Source organism: Dryobates pubescens, chromosome 25 (genome assembly GCF_014839835.1).
Source record: "Dryobates pubescens isolate bDryPub1 chromosome 25, bDryPub1.pri, whole genome shotgun sequence".
Taxonomy (NCBI): Eukaryota; Metazoa; Chordata; class Aves; order Piciformes; family Picidae; genus Dryobates; species Dryobates pubescens.
The window spans coordinates 1,621,941-1,640,307 of NC_071636.1; the positions used below are offsets into that span (position 1 = coordinate 1,621,941).

General features: G+C 60.1%; 1 protein-coding gene across 1 annotated transcript in view; it reads left to right on the top strand.

Annotated features, from left to right (window-relative positions):
• The first annotated feature begins 178 nt into the window (after positions 1-178).
• Positions 179-18,367, top strand: part of KSR2 (kinase suppressor of ras 2) — an 88,476-nt gene continuing 70,287 nt past the window's right edge. Inside the window, exons 1-4 of the mRNA XM_054173076.1 lie at positions 179-392; positions 8,246-8,386; positions 9,089-9,239; positions 16,835-17,330. Of these exons, the coding sequence (XP_054029051.1) occupies positions 216-392; positions 8,246-8,386; positions 9,089-9,239; positions 16,835-17,330 (965 nt within the window). The 5' untranslated portion in view covers positions 179-215. The remainder of the gene's footprint in view (positions 393-8,245; positions 8,387-9,088; positions 9,240-16,834; positions 17,331-18,367) is intronic.

The window sequence follows — 18,367 nt, forward strand, 5'->3', positions numbered from 1 at the left end:
GGGTTGGGTTGGGGGGGTGGGGGGGGGAGGCGGACGCTCGGTGGGCACGGCGGGACCGCGATGCTGCGGGCCGCGGAGGAGAGGGGCTGAACGGCGGCGGGGGGGGGGGGGGGCGCGGCGGAGGGTGGAGGGGAGGAGGAGAAGGAGGAGGAGGAGGAGGACGAGGAGGAGGAGGAGGAGGAGGAGGAGGAGGGGAGGGGGGGGCGCGGCGAGCGATGGATGAGGACAACATGACGAGGAGCGAGGAGCAGGAGCTGAGTCTGCAGAAGGCGCTGCAGCAGTGCGAGCTGGTCCAGAACATGATCGACATCAGCATCTCCAACCTGGAGGGGCTCCGCACCAAGTGCGCCGCCTCCAACGACCTCACGCAGAAGGAGATCCGCACCCTGGAGGTAGGGGCCCACCGACGCCCCCCCTCCCCCCTTTCCCCTTCTATAGCCACCCCCCCCTCCTTCCCCCCCCAGGCCGCGGCGGGTTCCCCCGCGGCGCTGCGGTGAGCCCGAGTGAGGCTGCGCGCTCTGCAGGTGGGTCCGGCCCCGACCAACCTTCCTGTGGGGGCTGCCCTCGGAGCCCTGCCCCCAGCTTTGGTGTGTGTCCCCCCCGCCCCCGATATCCCCCTGGCCCGGCCTCGGCCCCACAGCGTCCTCCCAGCTCGGCCACATCACTCCCTCCAAGCGCCGATGGACCCACCGGGAGGCATCCCACCAGCCTGCTGGCATCCTCCTGGCCCACCTGCATCCCTCCATCCCACTGGCAGCCTCCTGGCCCACCTGCATCCCATCATCCCACCGGCATCCTCCTGGCTCACTGGCATCCCCCTGGCCCACCTGCATCATTCCATCCCACCAGCATCACTCCAGCCTGGCTGCATCCCTTTCCCTGGGCTGCATCCCTTCCATAGGGTCCTACTTCCTTACCAGGCTGCATCCCCCTGGCCTACCTGCATCCCTCGTGCTGGGCTTCATCCTTTTGGCCTGGCCTTATCTGTTCCATCAGGCTCCTACCACCCCACCAAGCACCATCTTCCTGTCCCACCTTCATCCTCTGTCCCACCAGCATCCTTTCCCACTGGGTTGCATCCTTCAGGCCCACCTGCATCCCTCCCACTGGCCTTCATCTCTCTAGCCTGGCCTCATCCCTTCCATCAGGCTCCTACCTCCCCACCAGGCTACATTCCCTCAGCCCACTGGATTCCTTCTGCTGGGCTCCATCACTCTGGCCTGACCACATCCTCCTGGCCTGGCTGCATCCCTTCCACTGGACTGCATCCCTGTGTCTTAACTATCTCTTCCATTAGGAAGCATCTCCTCTGCATCCCTCCCACCAGGCAGCATCCCCATGGCCTGCCTGCATCCCTCCCACCAGGCTCCTGCTTGGGCCAGACTACATCCCTTCCACCTGGTTGCATCTCTTCCATGGGCTCCTATCTCCCTGTCAGGCTGCACCCCCCTGGCTCACCTGTGTGCCCCCAGCCCAGCTGCATCCCTCTGGCCTGGCCACATTGCTTCCACAGGCTCTCACCTCCCCACCAGGCAGCGTTCCCTTGGCCTGGCTACATCCTTCCCCCTGTATTCCTTCCTCTCGTGCCAGCTGCATCCCCTCAGCTGGGCTCCAGCCCCTCACTGGGAGGCAGCCCCAGCATTGTGACCCCTGGTTCTTCCACCACATCCTCTGCCCAAACCCTCCAGCCCTGCCTGGAAGCAGGAGAGGCCCAGATGTTGGCCTGGATGCTGGTGGAGCGAAGGCAGCAGGGCTGTGCTGAGGGGAACACCGGATGGGTTTATTTATGCTTCAGAGATGGGAACAGCACCTCTGAGTGAGAGCTGCTCTGTGGGGCCCTGTCTCTCGTGGCCCCACAGGAAGAGTTCCCCTATGGAATGTGCCAGGGGATGGGTTTGGGGTTCAGCAGGAGGTTGATGGGCTGGGATGGGCAGGGAAGGTGCTGAGCTGCTCGGAGGTGAGCGGAGGCATGGCCGCGCCGGTGCCGTGACCCCGGGGAGAGTGGCAGTGTGGGGGTGGCTGACGTGGAGCCAGGGCTGTGGGTGGGGGAATTTTGGAGCCTGGCCCTGCTCAGGGCTGTCGTTTGGTGCCTCCAAACCTGAGAACTCAGCCCTGGTGGCACTCTGGTCCCTGTACTCGGCTGCACAGGACCTTGCCAGCGTCTTGCAACCCCTCTGCGGGGTGCTTTTCATCTCTGGACCACAACCAGAGCTTCCCATCCTGCTGCTTTTGCTTCTAGAGCACCCAAGTCAGTGGGAACATCACTGTGCCACTGCTGGATCCCTCATGAGCACACCCCCAGGGCTGGGGTGCAGCTCCTGGCTCTGTCCCCTCTCTTTGCTCTGAGCCCTGTCCCCTCCCACCCCTCCATGCCAGGGCCTGTGGGCTCAGCCTCCAGGTGTTGGTCTGTGAGTGACCCCAGAACAGCCTCAGAGGAGGGAGAGGGAGGTGGAGATGAAGGTTTTGGGGTGTGTAGAAAACTCTGCTGGAGGCAAAGCTGGCTTGAAGGCTCCCTAGAGGAGATGATGCCCAAAGGTACAGTTCAGGAGAAGCTCATCCCAAGTGATGGCCTCAGCAGGGTCAGCACAGCTCAGGAGCTACCACTTGCCCCCCATGGCTGGAAGCTGAGGAGCGTGGTGAAGCCACCCCAGTGGGATGATCCTTCCCTGCATCCTGTGATGCCACATGGGTGAAACAGTGCCCTGGTGTCAGCCAGAGGGTTTGGAGGTGGCCAAAGGGGATGCTGCTCTGCAAATCCCAGGTGCTTGCAGGGAAGCATCTCTCCAGCCCCTATGGGCCGTGCCGTGCCCGCCGTGGGGACAGCTGGCATCAGCTTCCCTAGAACACCCCCAAAACAGATGTCTCAGGCATGGGCAGCCCTGCTGAAGCTCACCCATTGCTTGGCAGCACAGCAAAGGGGCCAGCCCCAGTTTGGGAATGCCAACAGGTGAACCCAGCACAGGTTCTTGGTGCTGGCTCATCGGTGTGGGGCTGAGCTGGCTGCCGGTGGCACTGCCCTGGGCTGCTGCCAGCGCAAGCAGGAGCTGAGCTTGGCCCTGAGTCCCTGTCCCAAGGCCATGACGCAGACACAGAGGCCTGCTCTGTGCTTCTGTCCTTCCCAGCTGGTGCCAGCAGAGCCAGGCTGGGGTGATGGCTGGTGATGGGCAGCCTGGGAGGTCATCTCACCCCAGGGAGACCTTGCACAGCCCTTGCCTCAGTGTGAGCCTGGGATCAGCTGAGTGAATCATAGAATTGTCAGGGTTGGAAGGGACCCCAAAGATCAGCCAGTTCCAACCCCCTGCCATGGGCAGGGACACCTCACACCACAGCAGGTTGCTCACAGCCACCTCCAGCCTGGCTGCAAACACCTCCAGGCAGGAGGCTGCCACCACCTCCCTGGGCAGCCTGTGCCAGGCTCTCACCACCCTCCTGGCCAACAACTTCTTCCTCACAGCCAATCTGAATCTCCCCACTTCTAGTTTTGCTCCATCCCCCCCAGTCCTTTCCCTCCCTGACACCCTCCAAAGTCCCTCCCCAGCTTTCTTGTAGCCCCCTGCAGATACTGGAAGGCCACAATGAGGTCTCCTGGGAGCCTTCTCCTCTCCAGCCTGCACAACCCCAGCTCCCTCAGTCTGTGCTCACAGCAGAGGAGCTCCAGCCCTCTGCTCATTCTCCTGGCCCTTCTCTGGACATGTTTCCCCCTCACAGGCTGGCTTTAGAGAAGTTTTTGCATTCTTTTGTGTTTTAAAACTCCCTTAAGGGATGTTGAGTCCCCATCCTTTGTGTGCTGTGCTTGTGTGGGGCAGGGCACAGCATCCTGCCATAGAACCATAGCATCAGAGAATGGTTTGCCTTGGAAGGGACCTTCAGCATCATCCAGTCACAGCCCCTTACCATGGGCAGGGACACCTCCTGCTAGACCAGGCTGCTCAAGGCCCCATCCAACCTGCCTCTGAACACTTCCAGACTTGGAACCTCCACAACTTCTTGGCAACCTCTTCCAGTTCCTTACCACCCTCATGGGGAAGAATTTCTTCTTAATGTCTCACTTAAATCCAGCTTCTCCCAGTCTGAAGCCATTACCCCTGGCCTGTCACCCCATGCCTTTGCCAGAAGTCCCTCTCCAGCTCTCCTGTAGCCCCCTTCAAGTACTGGAAGGCTGCTCTGAGGTTTCCCTGGAGCCTTCTCTTCTCCAGGTTGAACAACCCCAACTCACTCAGCCTGGCCTCACAGCAGAGGTTCTCCAGCCCTCTCCTGATCCTTGTGGCCTCCTCTGGACCCACTTCAACAGTTCCCTGTCCTTCCTGCTGCCCTGCAGGAGGGGTACCACTGTCTGCAGCCTCGTGGCTGGGAGGCTTTTAGGTGTTGCCTGCAACTGGGGACAGGCTCCACGAGAAACTGAGGCAGAGGCTGGGACCAAAACGTGATCCAGGGTGGGAGTCAGGGCCAGTTTGCTCCCTAGGGAAGAGCAGCAGCCCTGGGCTCTGTGGCTGGAGCAGGAGGGTGGAAGCAGAGCTGCCATCCCATTAGCCCTGTTCCCTGTCTGAGTGTGGGAGCTGGGTTTTGCAGCAATACATTTGGGGTTCAGGGTGTAAGCAGGGCAGAAGGCTGCTGCTGCCCTGCATTGCTGGAGGCCAGAAGGAAGAGCTGCTCAGCACTGGGTGATCTTTCTGGCCATGCTGCCCTCTGTGTTACACCAGGGGGGTCACTTCTCCTCCCTGTTTCAAAGCCTGGGTCAGGGCTCCCAGAAAGCAGTGAGTGGCTCTGAGGATGATGCCAGGACTGCTGGTTCCCCTTGCCTGGGCTCCTCTGTTCCACCTGGGAAGGGGGAACCCTCCCAGGATGCCTTTGGCTGCTGCACAAACACGTGGGTGAGGATGGGAAGAGACACCTGGGGAAGAGCTGTGGTTGCTTCCAAACTGTCACAGGCTGTGGCCAAAGGAAATGCTGCCTCAGCGCTGGGGTAGCTGTGGATTCTCTGGTGTCTAATACCAGGGGTGAGCACAGCACACTCAGCCTTGGGCTCTGCACCCTGTGTGAGAGCCAGGCACCTCCAGCAGGCTGGGCTGAGCCACTTTGGCCCCTGCAGTCCTGCAGAGAGCCCTGGGGACCATTTAGCAGTGCTGGAAAGAAATGATGTGGAGAGCTGAAGATGGCACATGAGCCTGGCAGGGCCTGGAAAGAGCCTGGGGAGGGCAAACAGAGCCATGGTGAAGTATTCCCAGCCTGAAGGTGCTCCAGGTGACAGTGGGATAATGAGCCCCTTGGTAGGAGCCAGGGAGGAGGCTTTCTGGTTGCAGCTACACGCTGTAGGAAGGCATCTGCTGTGACCTGCTGCTGTGCCAGGAATGCTTAGAGGGAATATCCAGGAATATCCAGCACAGGCATGTGCTGCTCCTGCCATGCTGAGCAGGAGGAGCATCCTGGCAGGCACAGGCTCCCTCTTGACATCTTGCAGAGGCAGAGATTCACAGATTGGTTTGGGCTGCAAGGGACCTTCAAGATTATCCAGTTCCAACCCCCCTGCTATGGACACCTTCCACCAGCCCAGGCTGCTCAAGGCCTCATCCAGCCTGGCCCTGAACACCTCCAGGGAAGAGGCATCCACAGCCTCCCTGTGCCAGTGCCTCACTGGAAAGAATTTCTTTCCAATCTCCAGGCTCAATCTGCCCTCTTCCAGCTTCAATCCACCACCCCTCATCCTAGCACCACAAGCCCTTGTGCAAAGTCCCTCCCCAGGCCTCCTGTAGCCCCCTGAGAGGCTGCCCTAAGGTCTCTCCAGAGCCTTCTCTTCTCCAGGCTGAACAGCCCCAAGTCTCTCAGCCTGTCCCCATAGGGGAGGTTCTCCATCCCTCTGATCATCATTAAAGGCAACGAGGCTGGGGAGGGGTCTCAAACACAAGCCCTATGAGGAGAGGCTGAGGGAGCTGGGGTTGCTTAGCCTGGAGAAGAGGAGGCTCAGGGGAGACCTTCTTGCTCTCTGCAGCTACCTGAAGGGAGGTTGTAGCCAGGTGGGGCTTGGTCTCTTCTCCCAGGCAAGCAGCACCAGAACAAGAGGACACAGTTTGAAGCTGCTCCAGGGGAGGTTTAGGCTGGGTGTTAGGAAGAAGCTCTTCATAGAGTGATTTGCCACTGGGATGTGCTGCCCAGGGAGGTGGTGGAGTCCCCATCCCTGGAGGTGGGTTTAGATGTGGCACTTGGAGCCATGGTTGTGTTGTCAGGCGGTGTTGGGTATTAGGTGACAGGTTGGACTTCATGATCTCTGAGGTCTTTTCCAGCCTGGTTGATTCTATGATCTCTGTGGACCCTCTCTAACAATTCCAGGTCCTTCTTGTGCTGGGGGCACCAGAACTGGATGCAGTGCTGCAAGTGGGGTCTCAGCAGAGCAGAGGAGAGGAGCAGACTCCCCTCCCCGGTGCTGGCAGCTCCTGCCTGCCTTGCCTGTGTGAGGTTAATTAACTTTCCCCTCTTGCTCTCACAGGTGGATTTTCCACCACCTCTTCCCGGTCTCCAGGCAGGGCTGGGTGCTGTCTCCAGCCCTGCTGACGTCAGGGGGCTGTGCTGGGGGGGTCGGGCGGGGGGAGGATGCTGCAGCCACCTTCCTGCTCCTTGGAGACGGCTGATCTGCTCCCAGCGCCGCTTCTCCCCGCCCCGGGGTCTGGGGTGAGAGCCTTGCCGAGGGGAAATGCTGCTTGGGGTGCTGGGAGGAGCCTGGAACCCCCCCCCCCCGAGGGAGAGGAGCCACCAGGCTTTGAACAGGGGTGAAGAGGGCTCCAGTCTTGGGTGACCCCAGCCCCTCCCCTCGCCGAGGTCACCCAAGGTCCCAGGGCAGCGATGTGCAGTGGGGACATCCCTCCCCTGCCAGCAGACATCCCTGCAGAGCAGCAGGAACCTGCTGGGCTCCTGCTCTTCAAGTCTTTGCCTTGGAGAGAAGAAGGAGAGGGGGGGATCCCAAAGCCACCAGTAGCCAAGGGGAAGGGGCTGCTGCTTGTGGTGGAGCATCTCACCCTCCCTGCTTCCACCTAAACGTTTTTACATTGAGGATGCTGGAGGCCTGGAGCAGGCTGCCCTGAGAGGCTGTGGAGTCTCCTTGTGTGGAGAGCTTCCAACCCCCCCCGGCCATTGTGCTGCTGGGCAAGCTGCTGGGGGTGCCCGGCTGAAGCAGGGGGGGTTGGAGTGGACGATCTCCAGAGGTCCCTTCCAACCCCCACACCACGCTGGGGTTTGCCCGCTTGTCTCTGTTCCACTCTGCTCAGCTGTTTTTGGGGTTCACAGAGCAGAGGCACAGCACCACCTAGTGCTGCTGGAGCAGGGAATCTCCCGGCTGGAAAAGCAGGAGCAGGAATCTCCCGGCTGGAAAAGCGGGAGCAAGAATTCCCAGCAGCTTCCAGCCAGCTAGGCTCTGCTCCCTGCTTCAGGGAAAGGAGGCCAGGAGCTTGGTGCTGGTATTTTGGGAGCTGTCAGGCATCTTTGGCCCCGTGGTTGGAGGTCTTGGGGGGGAGTTGCATGGTGGGAGCAGCTTGGTTGGTGGAGTGATGAGACCCTGGGCAAGCAAAGAAGGCTTGGTGGCTGTGGTCATGGTGATGAAGAGCAGTGGGAGGAAGAAGGATTGGGTCAGGTATGGGGTGAGGATGAGGAGCAAGCAGCCTCATCTTGGTCTTGACACTGTGTGGTGGTGGAGGGGGGTGTGGTGCTGGGTGTGATGCTGTGCCATGCTGTGGCTGCTCCCAGTGAGGGGTGCTGGGGAGGGGGAGGGTCTCTTTGTACTGAGCCTGGGTGTAAAAGAGGGGAGTGTGGCCTTTGGGTACTGGGCAGCACTGGGAAGGAGTGGGCTCTGAGTTGATGTGTGGGACAAGTGATGTCTTTGTGTTCTCTGTCCTCCCTCCTCACCCCAGCCACCCACCGTGGGGTCCCTGAGGTGACAAGGGCTGTCTGTGCCCTGAGTGAGACCCTGGCACTGGTCCATGCTGGGCTAGGGATAAAAGGAGCTGAGAAAGGGCTTTTTTGGGGGTGGTGGTGGAGAAATGCCCCCTTTGAACACTCAGCTTGATGCCAAAGGGGGCTGCAGTAGTTTGGCAGCAGATAACAGGAGGGGGTTTGAAGGCAGGAGGGGCTGGGTGGCAATGGGGCCGAGGGAGGGCAGAGCCCACGCTGCCAGCAGTCAGCCCCTTCCTGCCATGGGGTGAGCTGGAGGGGGAGGGCATGGCAGGAGGATCTCACAGAGCTGCTTTGGCTTCTCTTCCAGAGCAAGCTGGTGAAATACTTCAGCAGGCAGCTGTCCTGCAAGAGGAAGGTTGCCCTGCAGGAGCGCAATGCCAAGCTGGAAGGCTTCCCCCAGCTCCTGCACTGGTTCCGCATCGTGGACATCCGTAAGGAGGTGATGGAGGTAAGGGCTGGGCAGCCAGTGGCCTGGGGAAGGATGCTGAACCTCTCAGGCAGTGTTTCCTCCACAGGTTTAGGGCCTGGGGGCAGTGGTGGGGTCAGGTTGGGACAGCAGAGCAGAGAGACCTTCTTGTTTTACCGCCTGGAAAGCTGCCGCAAGGCCTCGGGTGGATGTGCTGGCCGAGGCCACCCTGCAGCTCTCCTCCACCCACCGGTGAGGACACCACCCCCACCCCCCACAGGGGGGCACTGCTTACCCCTCCCAGGGGGGATCTTCCATGTCCTCATCACAGCATCCTTCTGCCACCTCCTGGACTCCTGCAGGTGATGGGTGCAGCAGGGGGGAGGCACCCAGAGGTCCTCCTGGAAGACCCTCCACAGGGAAGAGGAAAGCCTCTAGTGGAGCTGCCCAAGCTCAGGGCAGGTTTGCATGGTGCTCTGAGAGGTCCCAGTGTTGAGCTGGGTCTTGGGTGGACCTAAAGCCTGTAAAAACTTGAGGTAAAGCTGAGGCTCAAGCTGGGCCCTCTGGTTTCCATGTGGTTTGAGGTGGGGAATGCAGGGGTTTGGGTCTGTGACCCCAAGAGGGTAGCAGGAGGGAACAGCTTCTCACCTGTGTGCCCCGAGGTGCTGGTTAGGAGCTGCTCCAGGCAGCCTTATTCTTCCTCTCTCACTCCTGCCTTGGTTTTCTCTTTTTCTCGTCCTTTAGGAAATTGCTCCAGGGCAGCTGAGCCTGGAGGAGCTGCTGGACATGACTGATGACCAGGTCTGTGCCACCATAGAGAAGTTTGGGGCCAACAGTGAGGAGTGTGCTCGCCTGAACGCTTCCCTCTCCTGCCTCCGCAGCGTCCACAAGTCCGGTGAGTCCGCTGCCCTCCTGCGCGCCTGGCCGGGTCCCCCTCGGCTGGGTGGGGTGAGTGGCACTGTCCCACGGTGGTGGCACCAGGAGTGTGGCTTTAATACTTTGGAGGAGGCTCAGAGGAGACCTTGTTGCTGCCTGCAACTACCTGAAGGGAGGTTGTAGCCAGGTGGGGGTTGGTGTCTTCTCCCAGGCAAACAGCACCAGAACAAGAGGACACAGTTTGAAGCTGCTCCAGGGGAGGTTTAGGCTGGGCGTTAGGAAGAAGTTCTTCATAGAGAGAGTGATTGGCCATTGGGATGTGCTGCCCAGGGAGGTGGTGGAGTCACCATCCCTGGAGGTGCTTAGGAAGAGCCTGGATGGGGTGCTTGGTGCCATGGCTTAGTTGATCAGATGGTGCTAGGTGATAGGTTGGACTGGATGATCTCAAAAATCTTTTCCAACCTGGTTAATTCTATTCTATTCTTTGGGCACGGGTGGCAGAGCTCCTGCATCACCAGGGCACGGGTGGCAGAGCTCCTGCACCACCAGGGCACGGGTGGCAGAGCTCCTGCACCACCAGGGCACGGGTGGCAGAGCTCCTGCATCACCAGGGCACGGGTGGCAGAGCTCCTGCACCACCAGGGCATGGCTGGCTGCCCTCTGCCCACAGGGCACAGCTTTGCCACGGTGCATCCCTGCGGCTCGGGAGCCTGTGGAAGTGATGAGTTGTGAGATCTCTGCAGGGAGGCTTCAGCCAAGGCAGGTCCAGAGCTTCTTTTGGGGTTCCCCTCTTCCCTCTTGCTGCAGGAGCACAGCTGGCATGCTCAGAACAAGCTCCTGAGATTCACCAGGCTCCTACCACCCAGCACTGCTGGCTGCAGGTGGAAGCCCCTGCATCCAAAACCTTCCCAGGGCACCTCAGCCCTTCCCACTGGAACAGGCTGCCCAGGGAGGTGGTGGAGTCGCCATCCCTGGAGGTGTTGAAGAAACTTGTGGCCATGGCACTTGGGGATGTGGTTTAATGGTTTTGGGTCAGTGGTTGGACTCGATCTCGGAGGTCTTCCCAGCCTTAACGATGCTGTGATTCCCTGGCCTCTGGGAGGGGGTGAATGGGGACTCCAGTGTGAGCTGTCCCTGCCCACGGCGGGGGGGCTGGAACTGGATGATCCTTGAGGTCCCTTCCAACCCTGACAATTCTGTGATTCTGCGACTGGGGGCTGTGGGGCGATGTGGGTGCAGGGGGCTGCGGGAGCTGGGGGCGCTGCAGGCACCGGGGGGGTGCGGGTGCCGCGGAGCTGGCAGGCGGTGCCCGGGCGGTGGCAGCAGAGCTCCGCTGCAGAAGCAGCTGCACGAAGCCGGAGCAGCTCCGACCCTCTGCGGGGGCAGCCCGGCGGCGGGGCCGAGGGCTGCGGCACCGGGGAAGGGGGGGAGCGATGCAGCGTGGTGGCGCCGGGGGTGCTGTGCAGGATCTCTCTCTTCTGACACCTTGTCCCAAGGCAGCTGAGCCTTGCTGGATGCTGCTGTCCTGGCACTTCCTCTCCTGGGGCTGGCCTTGGAGGGGTGTTGGGGGGCTCTTCCCTACACATTGCCTCCTCAAGCAGAAGCCCAGCCTGGCCTCCCCAAGTGCCTCCTTTTGGAGGAGCCGGCAGGAATGGTGAAACTCCATTTCACAGCCTAAACCACTCCTCCTCTCTCCCCTTCCCGAGGGCTGGTCCTAGCCTGGGGTGATGGCAGAGTGCTGGTTTAGCTGTGGACCCTGCTGGGAGCCCCTTCTGTAGGGGCCCCCAGACCCCAAAGCTTGGGGATCCCAGATCCCTCTGCCTGCCTCCTGTTCCCTCTTGAGGAGCTCCTCCAGCTTAGCTGCATCCCAGGACTGGGGGAATGGAGGATGAGCTTTGCTGGGGTGTAACTGCTGGGGATTGGCTTTGCAGGGTCAGAGCAGTCCTTGGGGACAGGAGGGGACAGGGCTGGTGGTGAGGAGGGTGCTGTGATTTGTTTCCACCAGGAAGCAGCTTTCAGGGGCCGGCACTGTGCCCACAATAGCATTGCTTGGCTTGACATGTCCCAGGCAGGGGTCCAAGCACCTTCCCTGGAGGGGTCTCAGCCACATCCACCTGCTGTGGTTCCTGCCACTCCTTTGGCCTTCCCATGCTGTGTGGCACAGAGTGGCATGGCATGACACAGCGCGGCAGTGTCTGTGCTGGGGGACAGTGGCAGTAGGCTTGTGCAGAATCCTCTTCCAGCCCTCTGCTGGAGTGGCAGGATGGAGATGGCTGAACCCAGCTTGACATTTCCCTTGGTCCTGACTCCAGCTCCTGCCTGTGCTTCTGCCCTCCTTCCCTTTGGCATTTCCCCTAAGTATCTCCACTATTTGAGGAAGGGCCTCAGTGCCTCCCTCAGAGCCCAGGGAAGGCTCTCAGCCTGCTCTTTGCTTAAACACCTCTGACTTTCAAAGCCAGTTGCAAACAAATCTTGCTTTACTTGCTGTCCTGGCTCAGCCCTGCCCCTGTAGCCCAGCTGCTGCCCCTCTGCTGGCTTGCCCAGAGGAGATGGGTAGATTCAGATTGGATGTTAGGAAGAAGTTCTTCCCCATGTGGCTGGTGAGAGACTGGCACAGGTTGCCCAGGGAGGTGGTGGAAGCCTCATCCCTGGAGGTTTTGAAGGCCAGGCTGGATGTAGCTCTGATCTAGTGTGAGGTGTCCCTGCTCATGGCAGGGGGGTTGGAACTGGCTGATCCTTGAGGTCCCTTCCAACCCTAACAGTTCTGTGAGTCTATGAATTCCACATGCTGGTGTGACCTCTGCTTTGGAAAATCCACCTGAGCCTCTGGTTCAGCAGCTGCACTGAAGATGTTGAAGCATCTTCTGCCCCTCTGGTGGTTTCTGGCTGGCAAGGATGGGGTGTACTGGGGCAGGGGAAGAAGGAGGGGCTGTGGGATGCTTGCTGCTTCATTTCCTTTTTAATGGGGCAGGTGATGGGGCTGGCAGCCCTCACAGCAGGATGCAGCTTGGTGGCCCATTGGGTCCCTGTGGGAGGGAGTTTGCTGCTCTCCAGGCTGGAAGTTGTGTTTGCCTTCCCCAGGCTCCATTTAATCCCATCCATCATCGTGCTGCTCCCAGAGGGGGGGCTGCAGGCTGGGCTGGGGGCTGGGGGCTGCTGTTTTGTCCCCCCCAGCATGTGCAGAGATGCTGTAGAGGCTGTTGCTGCTCTGCTGGGACTGGGGCTTTGGGCTCTGCAGCACAATGGTCATTGCTGGTGGAGAAACCTCTGGGAACATTATCCAATGGACAACACAAGCCCTGGGGACAGGCAGTTTGGGGCAGTGCAGAGCCCCTGTGAGACACAGGAGCTCCCCAGGTAGTGGAGAAGACCAAATCTCCCTGAATTTCTGGAGGATTTGGGTGCAGAAAGCTCCACCTGGACTGGCAGGTGGTCTTGTGCCTTCTTCCTCATGGCTGCATGTCCCCTGCCTCTGCACTGCTGGGTCTGCTGGGGCAGAGCCTTTGCCTGGCCAGGTGGACCCATCCCAGCAGTCTCCCAACTTTTTTTTAACCCTCTGGGAGAAGGGAAAGTAGTCCCTGCCCCTCTTGTGCAAGTGTGGAGATGGCCTCTGGCTGGCTCAGCATGAGCTGCTCAGCAGGTGCCCCAGGCCGAGGTTGGGTGGTGGGAGCTGACCTTGCCATGCACCTGCTCAGTGCTGGTTCTGGGATCTGGGCTGCAGGGGTGAGGAACTGGCAGAAAGGAGTTTCTGGGATGTTGGCAATGTCCCCCTGTGCTGTTGGGAGCAGCTGGGACTGGGCAGTGACAGGGCTGTAGAGCCCTCATCATGTGTGCACAAACACAGTGCTGTCCTCCAGCCCTTCCACCCCCTCCACGTGTTTCAGCAGAGGCTGAGCTGCTGACTGGCTTCACAGCTCTGTGCCTGGCCACCAGCCTCGCTCTGTCTCTTAAGCACAGGCCAGGAAGGTCTACACCAGCCTTAAGAGCTGACCTGGCCCATGTAGAGCTTGGCAAACCTGCATCCCCTCAGTGTCCCCTGGGACTCCAACCAATGTGCCACCAGCCCTTCAAGGTTACCTTGCTCCTTCCAGCTCCCAGGAGCTCTGTTACACCTGAGTGGCTGGCACCCAGCTGGGTGCTTGGGAGGTTTGCACAGTGCTGAGGAGCTGCTGGGTGCTTAGTCATTGACTTATACAATAGTTTGGGTTGGGAGTTGACCTCAAAGATCATCCAGTTCCAACCCCCCTATCATGGGCAGGGACACCTCCCACCAGCCCAGGTTGCTCCAGGCCTCATCCAGCCTGGCCTTGAACACCTCCAAGGAGGAGGCAGCCACAACCTCCCCTGGGCAACCTGTGCCAGTGTCTCACCACCCTCACTGGAAAGAATTTCTTCCACATCTCCAGTCTCAATCTGCCCTCCTCAAGCTTCAACTCATTGCCTCTCATCCTGTCACTCCCAGCCCTTGTCTGAAGTCCTTCCCCAGCTCTCTTGTAGCCATCTTCTGGGAGGCTGCTCTAAGGTCTCCTTGGAGCTTTCTCTTCGCCAGGATGTCTCTTCTCTCAGCCTGTCCCCACTGGGGAGGTTCTGCAGCCTCTGATCATCTTGGTGGCCTCCTCTGGACCCTCTCCAGCAGCTTCTTGTGCTGGGGGCCCCAGAGCTGGAGGCAGTGCTGCAGGTGGGGTCTGAGCAGAGCAGAGCAGGGGGCAGAATCCCCTCCCTGTGCTGCTGCTCTCCCTGCTCTGGCTGCAGCTCAGCACTCAGCTGGCTCTGGGCTGACAGTGACCACAGCTGGCTCCTGGGGAGTTTGTCACCACCTGACACCCCCAAGTCCTTCTCCAAGCTGCTCTTGAGCCACTCCTCACCCAGCCTGGCTTTGTGCTTGGGATTGCCCTGACCCAGGTGTAGGACCTTGGGGTGACCATGCTGCTCTCTTGGGATGTAGTGATGGGATCAGCTTTTTACCTACATTCTGCCTCTTTGTCAAGCAAAAGTATTTCTGCTCCAAACCCACAATCAATGAGCAACTTGTTGGCTCTTTCAAAACGTGGCAATAATTAATTCCTCCAACTGCAGCAGTCAGTGGTCAGTCTCCAGAAGCCCTGCTCAGTGTCAGTGCAGCAGGACTCAGGAGCAGCAGTAACTTCTTTTCCCCATCAATCTTTATTTATTGAGTCATTAATTGGAGACATCTAATTTCCCAGGCCAGTTCTGTCCTGGCAGGGGAGAACTCAGGGTCACCAAGGGTAGGTCACACAGGAACATCTCCAGGTGGGCCTTGAAAGTCTCCAGAGATGGGGACTCCACCACCTCTCTGGGCAGCCTGCTCCAATGCTCTGGTGCCCTCAATGGGAAGCAGTTTCTCCTCATGATTAGATGGAACTTCCTGTGTTCAAGTTTATGCACATCACCTCTTGTCCTGTCACTGGGGACCACTGAGAAGAGTCTGGGGACCCCATCTTCCTGACACCCACCCCTGAGATATTTGTAAGCATTAACAAGAAACTACATCCCTCCACTCCACCACCCCCCAAGCCTCCTCTTCTCCAGGCTAAGCAGCCCCAGCTCTCTCAGACTCTCCTCCTGTGATAGATGTTCATCACTTCACTGGTGATGAATTCTGCCAGGATGGATGGGGTTTGATGGTGGGGAAGGAGCAAAGTGAGCATCCCCAGCAGCAAGGAAAGCCCTGGAGGACCTCACAGACCAAAAGCACATTGTGTTTGTTGCTCAGAGATGGTGGGAAGCTGGTGCTGAAGCCCAGCTGATGGTGTTTGGGAGGGTTTTGGGCTGTGAAGCCTCCCTCCTGCTCAGCAGCAGGATTTGATTAGCAGCTGAGGCACCAGCTTGGCACTCGGAGGGGGATTAATTGAATATTAAGTAAGAGCTGAGCTGTGGGTTGAGGAGTTGATGGTGTGTGACTGGTGAGTTCTGTGTGGAGGTTCTTAGCTGTTCTACAGGGGGAAAAAAATGATCCTGGGCTGAATATTTATGGTCTGGCCCAGCTCTGGGAGGGCTGTGGGTGGCTTGGGGAACAGTGCAGGGTCTGGCAGGGTGATGAGTGACAGAAGAGGAGCTGAGTGTCCTCATTTGGGGCAAAGCTGCTGGAAAGCAGCTCCTCAGAGAAGGACCTGAGAGTGCTGGGGGACAAGTTCACCTTGAGCCAGCACTGTGCCCTCATGGCCAAGAAGATCTCCTGGGGTGTATGAAGAAGAGTGTGGCCAGCAGACAGTTGAGGGAGGTTCTCCTGCCCCTCTGCTCTGTCCTGGTGAGACCACATCTGGAGAACTGGTTGCAGTTCTGAGGTCCCCAGTTGAAGAGAGACAGGGAACTACTGGAGAGAGTCCAGAGGAGGCTGAGGGGCCTGGAGCCTCTCTGTGAGGAGGAAAGGCTGAGAGCCCTGGGGCTGTTGAGCCTGGAGAAGAGCAGCCCCAGAGGGCATCTGAGCAATGCTCAGCAAGAGAAAAAGGGCAGTGGGTGAAAGGCTGGGGCTGGACTCTTGTCAGTGGTGCCCAGGGACAGGAAAAAAGGAATGGGCACAAATCCTTCCATTTCCAAAGGATTTTTCTCCTTTCCTTTTCCTCTGGAGCTTGAAATCAAATGTTCCCCTCGAATGGAGGGGAAGAGGGGAGGCCAGGTAACTAATTATCAAAAGGGAGCTGTGAAGGATGCTCTTCAAAATACAGAGGTGATGGTTTTATGAGGCTTTTCTTGGTCGAGGCAGCCAAAAAGGACCAGCAAAGGTAGGTAGACAGATCCGAGTAGGATCTGTCCCCCTGGTGCTCTGAAGTTGCAGCCAGCAGCCCTTTGTTGGTCTCCGTGCTGGTTGAGATGGATAATTACGAGCCGGGGCCCCCCCTCCCTCCCCCCTTAATTACAGTCCCTCTTTTGTATGTAAATGGCAGGGGTGAGACAAGGCACTGGCCTTGGGCAGGCAAGGGGTGTCCTATCCCCAGGGCATGTTTTGGAGTGATGGTGATAAGCTCGGCGATAGTGGAGGGACACATAGAGGGAGCTCAGAAGGTGGGGAAATGTGGGCAGAGCCCCTCCAGAGCGCCCCCGGGCACAGCCCCACTCGAGCCCCTCCGGAGCGCCCCCGGGCACAGCCCCACTCGAGCCCCTCCAGAGCGCCCCCGGGCACAGCCCCACTCGAGCCCCTCCAGAGCGCCCCCGGGCACAGCCCCACTCGAGCCCCTCCGGAGCGCCCCCGGGCACAGCCCCACTCGCGCCCCAGGGAGAGTCCCTCTCTAACCCTGGGCAGAGCCCCCCTGGAGCGCCCCGGGGAGAGTCTCTAACCCTGGGCAGAGCCCCTCTGGAGCGCCCCGGGGAGAGTCTCTAACCCTGGGCAGAGCCCCCCTGGAGCGCCCCGGGGAGAGTCCCTCTCTAACCCTGGGCAGAGCCCCTCTGGAGCGCCCCAGGGAGAGTCCCTCTCTAACCCTGGGCAGAGCCCCCCTGGAGCGCCCCGGGGAGTCCCTCTCTAACCCTGGGCAGAGCTCCTGCCTGGCTTTGCAGGTGCAGACCGTGCAGCAGCTTGACGCTGGCTCTTCAGAGCCGGGGCGCGGATCGCGCAGCCTCTGCCATGCCTCACGGCCGCGTCTCTCTCTTCCGTCCCAGGTGGGAGCCTCTCCAAGCAGGACTGGACCATCCAGTGGCCCACGACGGAGCCGGGGAAGGAGAACAGCCCCGGGTGCCCGCCGGAGCCGGGGCAGTGGGGCAGGACGCACCTCCTGCAGAGCCCCCGCGTCCCACCCAAGTGCGGGCAGAACCACTGCCACGCGGGCTCGCCCCACGCCCCCCCGGCGGACAGGCTGACCGTGGAGGGTCCCGCGGGGCTGTGCCCGCCCGCCGAGCCCGGCCCCCGCTCGCTGCCGCCCTCCCCACGCCAGCGCCACGCCGCTCACACCCCTCCGCGCACCCCCAACATCGTCACCACCATGACGCCGCCGGGCACGCCGCCGGTGCGCCGCCGCAACAAGCTGAAGCCCCCCGGGACCCCCCCGCCCTCCTCGCGCAAACTGATCCACCTCCTCCCCGGCTTCACCGCCCTGCACCGCAGCAAGTCCCACGAGTTCCAGCTGGGCCATCGGGTGGACGAGGCGCACACCCCCAAGTAAGTGGGGGGCCCCCACCCCATCCCCCGGGGTGCTGCTGTGAGGGAGGGGGCAGTTTAGAATCATGGAATTGTGAGGGCTGGAAAGGACCTCAAGGATCATCCAGTGCCAACCCTCCTGCCATGGACAGGGACACCTCACACCAGAGCAGGCTGCTCAGAGCAATCCTTCATTCAGGTTGGAAAAGACCTTTGAGGTCATCAGGTCCAACCATTAACCCTACTCTGTGAGTCCGCCACTGAGCCCTATTGCTAAGCACCACATCGAAACGACCTTTAAACATCTCTGGAACGTGCTGGAAGGTGTCCAGAGCAGGGCCACGAGGACGAGCAGAGGGCTGGAGCTGCTCTGCTGTGAGCACAGACTGAGGGAGTTGGGGTTGTGCAGGCTGGAGAGGAGAAGGCTCCCAGGAGACCTCATTGTGGCCTTCCAGGATCTGAAAGGGGGCTCCAAGAAAGCTGGGGAGGGACTTTGGAGGGTGTCAGGGAGGGATAGGACTGGGGGGGATGGAGCAAAACTGGAAGTGGGGAGATTGAGATTGGATGTGAGGAAGAAGTTGTTGCCCAGGAGGGTGGTGAGAGCCTGGCACAGGCTGCCCAGGGAGGTGGTGGAAGCCTCCTGCCTGGAGGTGTTTGCAGCCAGGCTGGAGGTGGCTGTGAGCAGCCTGCTGTGGTGTGAGGGGTCCCTGCCCATGGCAGGGGGCTGGGGCTGGCTGAGCCTTGAGGTCCCTTCCAACCCTAGCAATTCTATGCTCTCCAGGCATGGTGACTACACCACCTCCCTGGGCAGCCTGTTCCAATGCTTGACCACTCTTTCTGTGAGACAATCCCCATGTCTAGCCTAGGTCTCCCCTGGTGCAGCTTGAGGCCATTCCCTCAAGTTCTATCACTGATAACCTGTGAGAAAAGCTCAGCACCTACCTCTCTACTGTCCTCTCAGGTAGTTGTAGAGGGCAGTAAGCTCTCCCTTCAGTTTCCTCTTCCTCAGACTAAACAGTGCCAGTTCTGGGAATGGCCTCAGGCTGCCACTGGGCAGG